This window comes from Pterocles gutturalis, unplaced genomic scaffold (assembly GCF_000699245.1).
Source record: "Pterocles gutturalis isolate BGI_N339 unplaced genomic scaffold, ASM69924v1 scaffold1726, whole genome shotgun sequence".
NCBI classification, from domain to species: domain Eukaryota; kingdom Metazoa; phylum Chordata; class Aves; order Pterocliformes; family Pteroclidae; genus Pterocles; species Pterocles gutturalis.
The window spans coordinates 2628-17688 of record NW_010097492.1 but is presented as its reverse complement, the minus strand read 5'-3'; the positions used below and the strand labels follow the sequence as shown (position 1 = coordinate 17688).

The 15061-nt window shown below is 34.7% G+C and overlaps 1 protein-coding gene across 1 annotated transcript in view; it reads right to left on the bottom strand.

The window, feature by feature from the left end:
- Positions 1-10437, bottom strand: part of GK (glycerol kinase) — a gene marked incomplete at its 5' end in the record, with an annotated part of 30117 nt that extends 19680 nt beyond the window's left edge. The window contains 11 exons of the mRNA XM_010074426.1: positions 820-862; positions 2455-2522; positions 3151-3186; positions 4213-4230; positions 5319-5385; positions 6022-6131; positions 6681-6818; positions 7834-7913; positions 8913-8990; positions 9594-9700; positions 10364-10437. Of these exons, the coding sequence (XP_010072728.1) occupies positions 820-862; positions 2455-2522; positions 3151-3186; positions 4213-4230; positions 5319-5385; positions 6022-6131; positions 6681-6818; positions 7834-7913; positions 8913-8990; positions 9594-9700; positions 10364-10437 (819 nt within the window). The remainder of the gene's footprint in view (positions 1-819; positions 863-2454; positions 2523-3150; positions 3187-4212; positions 4231-5318; positions 5386-6021; positions 6132-6680; positions 6819-7833; positions 7914-8912; positions 8991-9593; positions 9701-10363) is intronic.
- Positions 10438-15061: the final 4624 nt, after the last annotated feature.

The following is a 15061-nucleotide window of genomic DNA, read 5'->3' as shown; positions in this document are numbered from 1 at the left end:
AGGCTGGGCAGAGAATGGATAGAGAGCAGCTCTGAGGAGAAGGACTTGGGTGTGTTGGTTAATGAGAAGCTGAACATGACCCAGCCATGTGCGCTTGCAGCCCAGAAAGCCAACCGTGTCCTGGTCTGCATCAAAAGAAGCATGACCAGCAGGTCAAGGGAGGTGATTCTCCCCCTCCACTCTGCTCTTGTGAGACCCCACCTGGAGTACTGCATCCAGCTCTGTGGCCCCCAACATAAAAAAGACATGGACGTGCTGGAGTAAGTTCAGAGGAGCGCCACAAAAATGATCAGAGGGCTGGAGCCTGTCCATACGAGGACAGGCTGAGAGAGTTGGCGTTGTTCAGCCTGAAGAAGAGAAGGCTCCAGGGAGATCTTATAGCAGCCTTCCAGTACTAAAAGGGGGCCTACAGGAGAGATGAGGAGGCACTCTGTATCAGAGGGTGTAGAGATAGGATGAGGGGTAGTAGTTTTAAGCTGAAAGGGGGTAGATTTAGATTAGATATTAGGAAGACATTTTTTCCTGTGAGGGTGGTGAGGCACTAGAACAGGTTGCCCAGAGAAACTGTGGATGCTCCATCCCTGGAGGTGTTCAAGGCCAGGTTGGATGAGGCTTTGATCAATGTGGTCTAGTGGAAGGGGTCCCTGTCCACAGCAGGTGGGTTGGAACTTGATGATCTTTAACGTCTCTTCCAACCCAAACCATTCTATGATTATAACATGATTGTTCCTAGTAAGTTCAAGAAAGGCTACTGTACCCAAGAACTTAAATATTAAGTCTGTAAAAAAAAAAAGTGAACAATTAAAAAATGCAACTGACCTTCTGACCTGTATTGCACATCAAGAAACATCCTGTTCCATACCTAGCATGAAAGCAAGGGAAAGTTAAAACTGGGATGTTTAAAGGATAACCTGTTACTGCAATTCATGAATCCATGACTCCCCTTGTAGAGAATCAAGATGTGACTTTTTGCCCCCTGAAGGTTATGTTACTATTAAGTGGTAGTAAAATCATGCTTAGAAAGTTGATTTAAATGCAGCCTGCGGCTGAAGAACCTAGTCCCACACCTGCCTCTCTGGCAATTTCTTATATAATACTCAATCAAGGAGCAGGTACAGCTGAAAACTAAGTGTGAATTCCAATTTGGTGGCAGTGTTTACCTACTTCAATTTAAACTGATTATGAAAGCTACTTTATAAAATAAATATTCCACAATATTAAATTCAAGCTTTTAAAGGGGAAAATTTAAGAAACTGTTCCTGTCACAAAGAAGAGGGTTTTCTTTAAACATATTCAGTTCAAAAGTTTCTATAAATGGCATGTTTCTCATTTGAAGACAACATCACATGTATATGTGCATACACACACTTAAAAGGACACCGATTAATAAAAGGAGTACAAAACACTTATAATTCACTCTAACTTATTCTAAAAAATGATGCGTTCCCTACCTTTTCAATATCCTGAAAATTAATAGCTTAAAATAGTACTGAGAATGTCTTCAGTTATATTTGGAGAGAAAAAGGGTAAATCAATAACATATATAGGTTACAAAAAAATCTCATTTTTTACCATTTAGTTTAGCTGGATTTTTTTCAAAAGGTCTCTTCTGTTATAAAAGTATTTTTTATAAAAATACTTTATGACAATATTACTTAGAACCATGTTTGTTCTACTAAAATACAAGGCCAATAACCATTAAATCTGTGTATAAGTATAAAAGATAAAGCGATGGTTAATTAGCAACAAGTATAGATTAATGGGTAATTAAATCTGTGAAAGTCCAGTACTGTGTATGTACCTACATGCTCAGTTAAGCACATGGTTGTAAATGGAACAGTAAGTCATTTAAGCAGAGAGCTTTTCCTCAAATGAATGTTTGATTACACCAGTTGCCTGATTTAACTGATCGGCTCTTTTAAACAAGGGACACCAAGAGGCTGAGAAATAGAAAAAAACCCAAATGTAAAATTCTCCATACTGAGCTAGACACAAGCAAAGCTAAGCCCTGCAACTGAAACGAACCTTTCCCATCTAAAAATGCTCTGGTATTTTTGTCATTCAGCTCTACGCAATCTAACTCACACGGCCTGTATTTGTTTAACTTAGTCACAATTTAAATGATACTTACTGCAACTTTTTAAATGTCTGTTTTGGAAAATTTTAAAATTAAAATCCTCCTGTCACACTGAGCTATTTCCTCACAGTGACTTCATTCCAAAATATACCTCACAAACCATTTAACTTTAATGTCTCCACAATTTAATGTCTTCACTATTTTACATAAAAGTCAGGACACTGTTTACTTTGTAGGTCAACAAAGTCAAATGGTAGAGCTATGCATATGCAGTAACTACAAAAGTATTTGGCAGTTAGCTTGAAAGAGAACATAATACTAAATTCCAAACAGAGCAGTGAAGTACTGTTTATCTTACAACTTTCATACTAACTTACGTATTTTTTGCCTGCCCATCTTGAAAACACATTTGCCCAACAAGAGCAGCAGACTGGTCACCCAAGCACTGAAAAGTGAGAGATTTTTTTAGCAAACATCTACATATGAATTACATGCATGAACATGAACAGACTTATTTAACTATAAATTTAATCTACTAGGAGCATGCAGGTAACTGAAAGCGAGGAAGAATCTGTAGAGACAGCCTGTGCTTTTTACTACTTTTCTCTTCGTACAAACCACAAGTGAAATGTGTTGTGCTACTTACAGTGAACAATTTAAAGAAATCAAAATTAAAATTCACTGTCTTTATGTGTGCTGTATTGGAAAAAGATCAGAAACTGCCCAACATTTCTGGATTATATATATACTGAACCCCTTTTATATATAAATCAGAGCTTGCTTCCATTTTGTAACATTACTAATTTACTTAGAGATCTTAAGTTTCCCACAGCACTACACATACACATTAAAGCTCTCAGCTGTATTTCCACAGCCAGACCTTAACTTAATAATGAAGAACCAAGTCAATTAATAATTCAGCTTCAAGAGTCTACTTCATGTTTTAACAAGAAGTAAAAAACTATCAGCTGAATTTGTAGCAAGATTCACCCATCTTAAAGCTTTTTCCAGTGAAGATACGTTCATGCAGTATCAGGTTCTTATGCCAGAATCTGAGCTGAAGTAGGACTTACCCCAGAAATCGGTACACCTGTCAAAGCTCCAGATTTCTGATTCGCAAAAAGAAAAATAAAAGTTCCAAATTAGCTTTCCATGACTACAGTTTAAGGCAATGAAAAAAAAGCTAAACTTGTAATGCTCAAAGGAAAACAAAGAAGGGTCATGTAAGCAACATGGTTCAGTTCAGACATACACTGGACTTAAGCTTAATGCAGCTCATGCCTAAAACAGTAGAAAATACAGATCAAGAAGTCTGCAGGTATACTTTATGTCACCTCAACAGTTCTTACCGTAAACTTTGTTGAAATCATAGTGTACAGAAAATTAGGTTCAGTGTAACCTGTGCAGCCAGCGTCAAGTGTAAAAAGCACAAGTGCAAAACTGGTAATGTGACTAGAAAAAAACCGATTGTGATGACACACTAAGCAAAGACAGATGCCTCATTTTAGGATACAGCATTTTAAGTCTCACGTAGAACTTACTCCAAACATTACCACATAGTTTTACAGCTGCATCTTGCAATAGGTATCATAAGAAATTTATATCCTGACAATTTTTACTTCTTTCTTTAAATTGTTTTCTTTATGCAACTGTGAAAATGCATTTTCAGTGAAGCCATGCAAGTGCATTTCCAAGCTGAATCTTGTTCTCTTTAATTTTCATTTTAATTAACTGGATTTAAGGTAATTGAGTTTATAGATGCACTAAAAAATACAGCATGAATCTAATGTTTCACTATAGTAGAATGAATATTTGTAGACAGAATGGCTGACTTTTCTTATTTATAAAATGAGACAGCCAACTTTTATTAGCCAGTAGCTGTATTTTTACTTGACTATAAAAACAAATATTCAACAGCCGGCAAATTAAGGCAAACGCATACATCAAGATTACATTTTAGAAACAACTTCGGTTGGCATGAACTCTAATGGTAATATCTCAAATTCGGAAATGCCCGCCAAATTTTTTGCTCTAGAAAGTGTGTTTTCATTGATCCTTAAACCAATGGAAATGCACAGCATCTGAACAGAATGGACAAGATATAGGTGGTCAGCCTAATGGAAGCCTCTACTCACCAGGCTAGGACAGATTTTCTATAGTCAGCAAAAGGAAGAAAAAGAAAACAAAAGGAAGGAAAGGGGAAAAGAAACAAAAGTTCATATTCAAAGTGACCAGCTGTACTGTTTCAGTTGCCAGGTAGTATCTTTTTCCATTTACCTCACTCATTCAGCTTAATACAACTCACTCTCATCTGACCTTCACATCAATAAAAGTCAGCAACGACTTCTAGTGGTATCTCCATTAAAAAATTAGCAAAAATACTTACATTTCAGGCAAGTTAGAGTTATATTTTAAATAAAAAATATATAATATGTCTTAATTACAAAATGTCAGTATGTTCTTAGTAAAGAATAGGGCAAACTAGCAGGAAAAAAAGAACAGAAAATCACAACACCCAGTTTATCTGATCCTGAAGCTTTTAAGAATAAATTAGATGCCACTGTATCAGAAGAGCATCAAAGTAAACTTGAAACCTTAGCCCCATGATAACAATTAATGATTTACACCTAACTAATATTCACGGCTGCACTGGAAGCAGTGTGATTAAAAAGACATCACAATATTCCAAAATATTTTTTTTACTGAGTGCTATGTAAATACAGAACACAAGAGGAGTTTATTTTTCAAAAATAAGGCAATCTAAGGTGTGGCTTGTGATCTTCCAGTTCACAGAAACTGACTTCAGTTATGCGGAAATAAGATATTACACATCTCATCCAGTCTTCTTAGATCATGAAGACTTCCACAGCGACTTTCATCTCTTCAGTTGTGCAAGAAGTAAAAATATTGTGCTCTAGTAACAGCAATCTCATTCTTTTAATCTGCTGATGATACATTCCATTCTGATGGGTAGTTGCTAAATCAGTAAGTAATTGTAATTAAAAATTCCAATTTTTATCCTTATCCTCCCATCTTGTTTTGTCTATTTGATACTTAACAAACAACAGATACTCAACTTCATGTAATATTACACAGCAGTAGATAATGATATACTGATCATAAACAAAATACTGGTCTAGAAAAAGCTATTAGTCTTAATCTATCAAAATTCTGTCAAATCTGTATTGATATGGTTATATTTTTTACAAGAGTAACTTCACACCCACACAAGAAAACATACCATCAGGCCATAAATCTCAGAGGAGCTTCGTACTTTTGGAAGTATTTCCATAGGAATATCAAAGAACCTGAACACAATGCAAAATAATTTATATATATGGTCAGTCCTAAATCAGAAGGCATTTTGCATTTATTTTCTTAAATAAGTTTAAGCGGTAAAGAAAAAAAAAACTATAAAAGGAACTTTGATTCCTAGGGTTTAATCCATCACTATGTGTTTTTCCACTTGTTACAGTACGTGACACTGAATTATGGAGCAAAACAGCATATATTTGAATATTTTGAAGACATCCAATGCTTTCATGTGGAAAGTCATTCCTCTTCCAACAATATCTTTATAATACTGTTATTAATAATTTTAAATTTAAAACAGACACATTGTCATTATAACCACTTTACAAATTTCATGAAGGAATAAATAAACTCTTAAGTGTCATTGTTTCCCTGAACCAGTCTTCCATCTACAGAAAAAAATCAAGGCTCTGATACTTTTAATTAATCCAGTCAGTTGTAATTTTGACATCTGGAGAACAATGAATCTTAATTCTTAATTATAACAATAAACACTATTAATGATAACAGTAAACACAGCAGTTACTGCTGATCTTACTCTAGATAGGAAATTCTTACTATTAAATGAGTATCTTTATATATCACTTATAAAATCTATTTAAATAACTATATTACTGAAAAACTGAGCTTACTGGCAGAGCTCAGGATCCCATTCCAAGGAATGAATGTTGAACAACATTGTTCTGCTGGCATTGGTTACATCTGTACAGTGAACACCTCCATTCTTTCCACCTGTCAAACTCTGAACAAAAAAAAAAAAATATCAACAATATTCAACATGAAAAGATACAGGTTTACTTTAACAAATTACAAAAAAAATTTCTACATTCACAAAGCTTTCAGCTTCGGACTGGGAACCCTGATATTTCTCCAACAACTAAAGAGGCAGACCTGGTAGAGTGGAAAAAAGGCATTAAGAGAGGTAATAAGAGTACAGCAGTACCTCCTGGAGTCTTATATTGCAAAGGTGGCTAATACACCTTTCCGGAGTCCAAGATTTTTCCAAAAGCATGAGCAAAATTTTATAGCGACCTATAACTGGTTAACTACACATAAGCATCTGTTAATTATAGATGGCCAGAGATTTCTTCTAAAAAAAAAAAAAAAAAAAAAAAGCAAGCGATACAGGAACAGTAAAAGATCATCTTCTAAGGAACTTTAACGGAATTTCTTCAGTGGTTTGTATTGACATCACTGTGTGGTCAGCGGACATCATGTGTCTTTGCACAGAAATTTGCATGCTATGGATATTCATTTTAAAAAGAGTGATAATAAACTCACAAATACACACCCATATAAGCCATGAATCAATAGTCCCAAACATAGCTCTTCCATCATTAACAGCTTGCCTTATCTCTTCCACATTATCCAAAAGCCATCGAAGTTTCACTGCACTGAAATAACTGCTAAGTGGAAGACCAGTCCTTAACTGTAAAATAATAATAAAAAAATCATTTCAAGACCATGCAAGTATCTTTTGTATTAATACTGTAGTATATATAATAAATGGTGATATAAGCGAAAAAACAAAGACATAAAACAAAGAGAAACTACACAAGCTTGTTATTTAAGTAAGTACTAAGCATACAATACACAGGTCTGATCTGAAAATATCAAAAACAAATGACTAGTGCATTGATGGACAAAGATTAAAGCTGACCTAAAGCTGATCAAAGACCATTTATGTGGAAATAGTTGTTTGCAGAAGTCCTGTCTTATCTAGGATATCTCCACATGACTAGACAACATTGTGCCATTTTTGTAATGACAACAAAAATGAGCAGCATAACACAGGAAAGATGGAATCCATATTCAACTAGAACTTAAAAATCAAATAAGTTTATATGCTTTGCAACATCCATTTCCTGGCTATATGAAAAGACATAATACATAAAATATATGATATTTATACAATCAATCAAGGAAAATGTAAATTAAAGAATTATGACACCTTTTTGTGAGCATTTTTTTCCAAATTGTTATATATATACACACATATTAAAAAAAAGAACAAATTTGCTTCTTATAAAATATCTTCCCAGTTCTGAGATTGGTTGCATTTAATTTCAATATTAAGGCACAATATGAGAAAGGATAATGTATTTCACATCAATAAATTATTTTCCAAACAGTTTGTGTGATGCTTACTTATCACTGGATAGGTAGTAAATGATTAAGTCGCACTAATGATTACTCATTTAACTTCTCTGATGGGATATGTAAGGAGTGTTAACCACTTATTTTGAGGAAAATAAATATTTTCCAGTCTCAGATCTGTAGTATAGTATTATGCACATTTTTTATTATTTGACAAGCTACGAAGGGACTAGAAGCCACAACTGACTTACTTTGTTTTGGAGAATTTTAAGCACACATCTCCAAAACATTATATACTGTAGCAATAAGAGTTCAGCCACTATTTAAATATTCTGGAGTATTCTTACCTTAAAAAAAGCTTTGTTTTCTCCTGGAATTCTTTTAAGAAGCCGATCAACTGTTGACTGGGTTCTCAGGTCAAGCCATACTAAAAAAGACAAATACAATTAAATGATCAACTGATTTAATACAGAAAAAATGACATGTGCAAGCTTTTTCTACAAAAATAGAGCTCTTGCCAGTAAATTCCTCTATTTATTTTTAGCTTTTCATTTAGTTGAAAGAATATTGTATTGCTATTGTATTTTTAATGCACTGTTGTAAAAATCAAAAACAGTTAGATTATAAACTCGTCTGAGTTAGAAGAACAAACGATTTGAGAAATGAAACAGTATTTTCCACATAACAGGATATATAGTTTCCTCTACCAGAACATAAGCAAATGACTACTACTACTTAGTTTACAGGAGATGACTGTCATCAAACTAGGAGGTTAAAATAAATAGCAGGCTGATTATTTACGAATTCTATGAAAAATCTGAACTAAAGTGCTACATCAGAGTTATCAAGGTACAGCTGGGCTTAAGATAAAGCTGTAAACAATATACATTTGAATATAGAAGAGTCCTGGTTTTTCAGTGATACTAAGCTACATTAAATCTGGCACTTGACATGGCCTAAAAGAGCAAATCTAGACAATTACCATTTCTCAGCTGACATAATCTGAAAAGCCAAGGTAAGTTAAAAATAAAACTCCAAATCAATATGTATTAATTAAACCTAATTAATATGTTTTTCCTTTAAAGTAAATCAAAAGAACCCTGAAAATGTAGTAATTAAAAGGAAGTGATTGGGCACAAATCTGAGATTCACTACATGCCACAGATGTATAAAACCCCACAGGAACATTGTTTTTTTTTAAAAGCCCATGAAGCAATTTGTTAACTAGTAAGTAATAATTTTAACAGAATAGGCTGTTTTTAATTTCACTAGGGTATACAAACACACAGCTTATGACACAGATATCAAAACAACAAAGAAGTTAGTAGGCTAGGCCACTATGAGATCTGCACAAGAAACGAGGAAGGCATTTTTCTACAACACTCTCATTTTATGCTATTACACATTCAGAAAATATAGTAGTTACCAATAGCATTATAAAGAGGTTCTCCAGTTGTCTTGTCCCAAACCACTGTTGTTTCTCTCTGATTGGTGACTCCAATGGCTTCAGGACAAAATAGAAAGAAGTATCCTTTTCAGAACGTTTGTTTTCCCCTTTTTTGGGGGAGGAGGTGAGGAAGGGAAGGGAGAGGTGGAGAGGAGGGAGGAACAGGTAAGGAGAAGAGGAAAGTAAATGGGAAATAAAAAGCTTCTAACTGTTTCATGTTATAGTCTAGAAATATTACTTCTAAAAACTCATAATTCAACTTTTGCTGCTTAACCTATGTGCTCTAAATCTCCTTTTTTTTTTTTTTTTTTTTTTTTTTTTGCCACAAACTGTGACAGCAAAAACACTGACAGGGAAACCAGCTTTTCCCAATAAATCCTGATTTAAATTTCAGAATTTTTTTCATTCATCACTTGCCTCTGTGATTTTGTCAGATTAGGTTAAGTCTACTTTGTAGATTTCGCATTACTAATATACATGACAGACTTGTTTTCTCATTATTCCTCTTAAACAAATTGCTCTCAATTCCAATTTAACATTTTCTTTGAGGCCAGCACATGCTGCCACCTTTCTATTTATTGACTTAAAAACAAGAGAATCTGACTTGCTCAACCATGAGTACGTTAAAGCCCTCAAGTTACCCTTAAGTACTACGAATACCTTTTATGTTAGTGATGTCTATGTTCAGTTGTTGCAGTTTCTCACAGGTCTTTTCCACACATTCATAGACAGACTTCAGTATTTCCTTTGGATCCTGTTCCACCCATCTTTAACAAACCACAAACATCAGTTAATAAAAATAAAAAAACCTTACATTTAGGGAAAAAATAATTTCCAGTCTGAAAAAACAACTGAGCGTTTTGACACAATCATAACTACAAAGCATGTTTTACCTATCTAGAAAAAGTGTAATGAATTTCAAACCCTTTTTAAACAGTAGACTGTATTTTCACAACAAAACCATCTGCAGAAAACAAAGAATTTTGTTTTGTTTTATTCTATAGAGAGGCTTTGCCAGCAAATGGTAGGTCAGTTAGGAACAAACAAACAAAAAAAAACACCTCGAAGAACAAATTGAGCAATTTCTACGGACTAAGCCTATGATTAAATTGGAAAAATGATCAGCTTTATCACTTTAAGTGAGGCCTTAAGTCTCATTTAAACTTTAGTTTTAAAGTCTAAACTTTAAATATGTTAATGAGTGTTCAGAGTAAAACACTAAGCATTTTTAACTTATGTAACTCAGAGCACATACCGGACACCCAATGTGGGGGGTTTTATGCCATTTTTCCTACCACATAGTCTTTTATAGCAGATAGTATGTTCTTAATAATTATTAATCAACTTCAGTTTTGATCATTTGTAGGTTAAAATATATAAGCTCTACCAAAACGTACACAAACAAATAAAAAATCACAGAAAATGCATACCCTTCTTTAGGGAATTTTTGCTGTAACTCAACTTGATGGTGACTCAAGAGCTCTGCTGTTTTTGCATTAAACACCTGCAGATAAATTATACAATGGAATTTTCTGTGAACACAGAAGTTTAAACAATAAATTAACAAAATTTAAATATAAATTTTGAACTAATACAGTGCTGTGACAATTGTTTGTCATTTTCTATCATCAACCCAAATATCCATATAACCTGGGCTCAAATATATGTGAATTCTTGTAATTAAGATGAGCAAAGAATATTTTGGTAAGCTTTGCTGTCAATTATAATTGCTTTTTCTTCTTGACAGGTTAAGAAAGAACCACATTTTTTCTTGTGGAGGTTGTAGAAATTAAACCAATTACATACTTTAGAACATACTTCTCAGAAAAATAGCCATTGTTAGTCGTAATAACATTTCTTTAGTTCCTGCTCTGATACTCAAATGCCAGAGCTATGCCTTTTCTTGGGTTAGGAAGAGTAATTTTAAGAGACAGGCAATTAACACGTAATTTAGAAATCACAGAGGGGACCAAACAGTGAAGAAATAAGAAGTACCTAAGCAGAACCCAGTTTGTTTCAAAACAAACTACAAATACAAAGCTCATGAACAATCTGACAAGAAAAGAATGTCACTGCAGCAACACAATACATGAAAAAAGGGAAGAACATACAGAAAGCGACTTAGATTTGGATATACTACAACAAAAAAGAGCAGAGTAGAGAATCCTGAGGACTATACTAATGGCTGTTCTTAAGGAATCACAAGTTACAGGCTCTGCCTTGCAGTAGAAGCTTAGCTAGAATACACAACGATCTTCATTAACCATCACTGGCCTGTTTCCAAAAGTAAACTACTGTGGCCAAGCTAAAACGAAACCCAGTAAAACATCCAAGTCAATTGTACACTGAGTAAGCCAGCATAACCAAGGGGGCAATGAGAACGTTCCTGTGAAAAATGGCTCTTTCTCACTAGCACCATGCAGAATATTTTGCACGAAGAACATCTGGGGACTTAGAAAGCAAAATCTAACAGCAGATTCAAGTGAACTGCAGAACATGCCAGCAGGACACCATCCTATCTTTTTATGGCAAGTAGAGGAGCATCAGATTTAGAAACCACTCTCGTGCTAAAGGTACAAAATTCAGTTATACCCATCCACTTTCTGGGATAAAACTGCATCTTTTCTAGACTTCCTTGGTAATGCTCTCTTCTCATTCCACAAATGTTAGTAATTTCTCTTAAAGCTTTTAATCCATAAACTCTTGATTTCATTTAGATAGTACAGCTTACTCTGAAAATATAAGAAAAATTCTGACAAAGAGCAGATGACGTTCTGATTCACCAGTTTCTTTAAAACCTTGAAGTGTATCTTTAGAGTGAAACTTTAAAGTTTAGAAACAGTCTAGTTCTGTATTAGAATAATGGAATAATTCAGGCTGAAAGGGACCTTGAGAGATCTCTAGTACAACCCCCTGACCAAAGCAGGGTCAGCTATGAGATTAGACCACGTTGCTCAAGAACTTTTGCTAGGCAGGTCTGGAAAACCTCCAAGGATGGAAACAGCACAACTTCTCTGGAAAATACTAAAAGCTACTTTTTCCCCTTCACTCCCCAGAAAATAAGTCTTAAAAAGCTACACAAGTTTATCCTTTTTTATTATCAGCTGGAAAGATCACATAGAAAAAGCACACTGTATTCTTTTTACCATATTTACTTATCTGTGTTTCATTTACCAGCTCAGGCTTGACATGAAGTTATCCTAATAAATGAGTAAGCTCTGTCAGCACTACATGCTTAGAAAGAACTAGTGTAATGGGATAAGGGTCTTAAAATGATATGCAACACAGTTAATAAAAGAGATTAAGTTTTGCATTAATGCAGCAAGATATTTTTACTTGAAATTGCCTTTCTGCCAAAAGCATAGTAACATTTACTAAGTTTTTATCATAAAGATAGAAAGATAGAAGACTTTATTGAACCTGTATGTATCTGACCTACTAACAATGTTAAATATCATTTGGTAATCGTTCACCATTAATCATTCAATATTCCTTGAAACAGAAGGCAGTGCATAAGGTTTCCTATTGCTAGCAGGAAATAAATACAGATTAAATTGGACAAGGTCATTCATTGAACCTGGACTGTGTGACCCATGGAAAATAAAGGGTGAAGCTCTAGCACAGCAAGGCTTTTTGCCTCCTTCTAAGCAAGTTCTTCTAACAGCAATAAATTCTCAACAGAAGCAATAAGACTACAAATGCATACACTTTTCATGCCCACGCTCTCCTAATCCACCACGAACAAAACTGCAAGCTTCTGACATCCTCAACAAAAGCAGCAGACATTCCCTGTACCTCAGAGCAAGGGATTAAAAAGTTTCACTGAGAACACCACCATGTTCTACAGTGACAAACGGAATTCTGATACATGAAAGGACGGCAAACATAAATGAATCATTACATTTAAGCCTAGAAGACAACAACAAAGTAGGGAAAAAACACAACAAATGGGACCTCCCCTTCTTCTCTACTCCCTGCCTCAAAAAAAAAAACACAAAACAAACAAAAAAAAAACAAAACAAAACCCTGTTGTCAAAAAAACGCTAAAACTATCCTTGTTTCTCTCTGGCAGTGATGCGAGAGTAAAACAGGTGACAATACATCTGAGTAATCCAGCTAAGGTCAATACATTCCTGTTGAAACAGGTTTGAAGTGTACTTCTGCCACTGCTTTCCTTCCTTTCACACTCATTAAGAACCAGTTCCAGTTTATGATACTGATCTCTCACTTTTTGTAGGGGGGAAAAAGAAGTCAAAGTCAGCTTTGCCCCAATTTTATCAGCAGTAGTCACAAAAAAAATTGTCTAGGCTATTTGAACAAGTAGATATATCTTGAACAGAGATGACTCGATGAAAGACACTAAAAACCACCAGATATGTACTGAACCCTCCGGTTTAAAGAAAAGGAATAAATAACACCCTCCTTCCACTCCCAATAAATTATCATAAGAAGTATTACAGCTTGAGCCTTGAATCTCAGAAGTGGAGAAGAAAGACCTGCTTAGCTATGCTGTATGTAAGCAAGGAGACAAGCACAAGTGCTCATCATTTAATTGAAGCTCTTTGTAGGGTCTCTATCATAATACATGACATCATAGGAAGGCATGCAAACAGTTACATGGTATTACATTCACCCTTTATCACCTTAGAGGAAAATAATTCAGATTAGTTGTAACAATTTTCAAAGAATGAAAAGAAATATGAGCCAAACAGAAATATGAGGCTCATGGAATTGATGCAAGAAGTTGCACAGCTGAAAAGACAAAAGTGAAAACATAGATTTCAGAAGTAACTTTTCATGATTCTCAAGCTTTGACACATAACTCTGCCTGCAGAAAAGCTACTTGTTAGTCTAGGCTGTATCTTCATGAGTTTCTGTTAAACTGGAACAGCTATGGTGTTGTAAGCAAACAAAAGCTCAAGAGACAGAGTTCTTAAATTGCATTGAAATCAGCCCAACGGGGGGAAGGATGACAGACAATACTTCCACCTTTAGCATTTAACTAGGATTAACAGGCTGTCAGAAGTTATGAATAAGCACAGTTTAACAAGTCTCCCAGAAATTATCTTGCTTGGAAGGCTCCTGATAAACAGACTTCCTTCTCCTCTCAAGGAGGTGCTTATGTTTATTGGAATAAAAAGCAAAACAATGTATTTTAATGCTACAGTGTATTTTAGGCTAAAAGTTAGGGAAAAATTTAAGTATTTGCAATATTTTTAACGCATCTTGTTAACTATAGAATCAAGCTTAACTATACAATTTTGCTTTTTCACAAAAGGTCATCTTACTTCAGGAGAGGAGTGAAATGGATTATCAGGTGCTAAGGTTTTCCTTATCTAATACCAGGTGTTGTTTACTGAAGAAGAATGGCTACAGTGTGATACAGCTTTATTTGAATGTTTCTTCTGGAAATGAAGCAAAGGAAGAGAGAATATTCCACTGAGGTGGAAAAAAATTGTCTGTGGCTGACTGACAAACTTAGAACTTAAAGTTCTGTATATATACTACACTGAATATGTACTTCACTGTTCATGTACTTCACCAAATATTTTGGTTCTTTCTGTTCCTGGATAAAATGCCAGAAAAAGTTTACTCAGCAAATACATTACAAGACATCAGGCAGTGGTTCAGCTGGCCATTAGCTTCTGATCCGAAGACTTTTAGCAAAAGTAGTTACAGTGTATTTTTATTACATGATTCTTGAATGAAACAAAATAGAACATGAAACATATGCACATATTTGACGAAAATATTTGGCAAAACATCTAGACCAGAGTTTAGTTGCATGGGTACACTTGTTTAGCCTACTCAATTTATTTTCCTGCTTGATACCTTTAAGAAAATGAGCCTTAAGCATTGCACTGGTACTCAAAGCACTGCGCTCTCCCTGGTAACTCTGAATCTCTTATCCAGGTTCAACCTAATTTAACAGAAAAATTGAGATCTCAAAAATAATTTGTTTATTTTGCAAAAGCAAGTAGCTTAGCAAAGAAAAGATCCAAATTAGGGTCCCTGGAGGGTATAACTACAGAATAAGTGAAAACTGTATGTGTATTGTGTGTAAGAGGCAAGGATAAATAAGGAGTGACAATAACAGAAATGCAGCTAAGTTCTGGTGGTTCTTTATT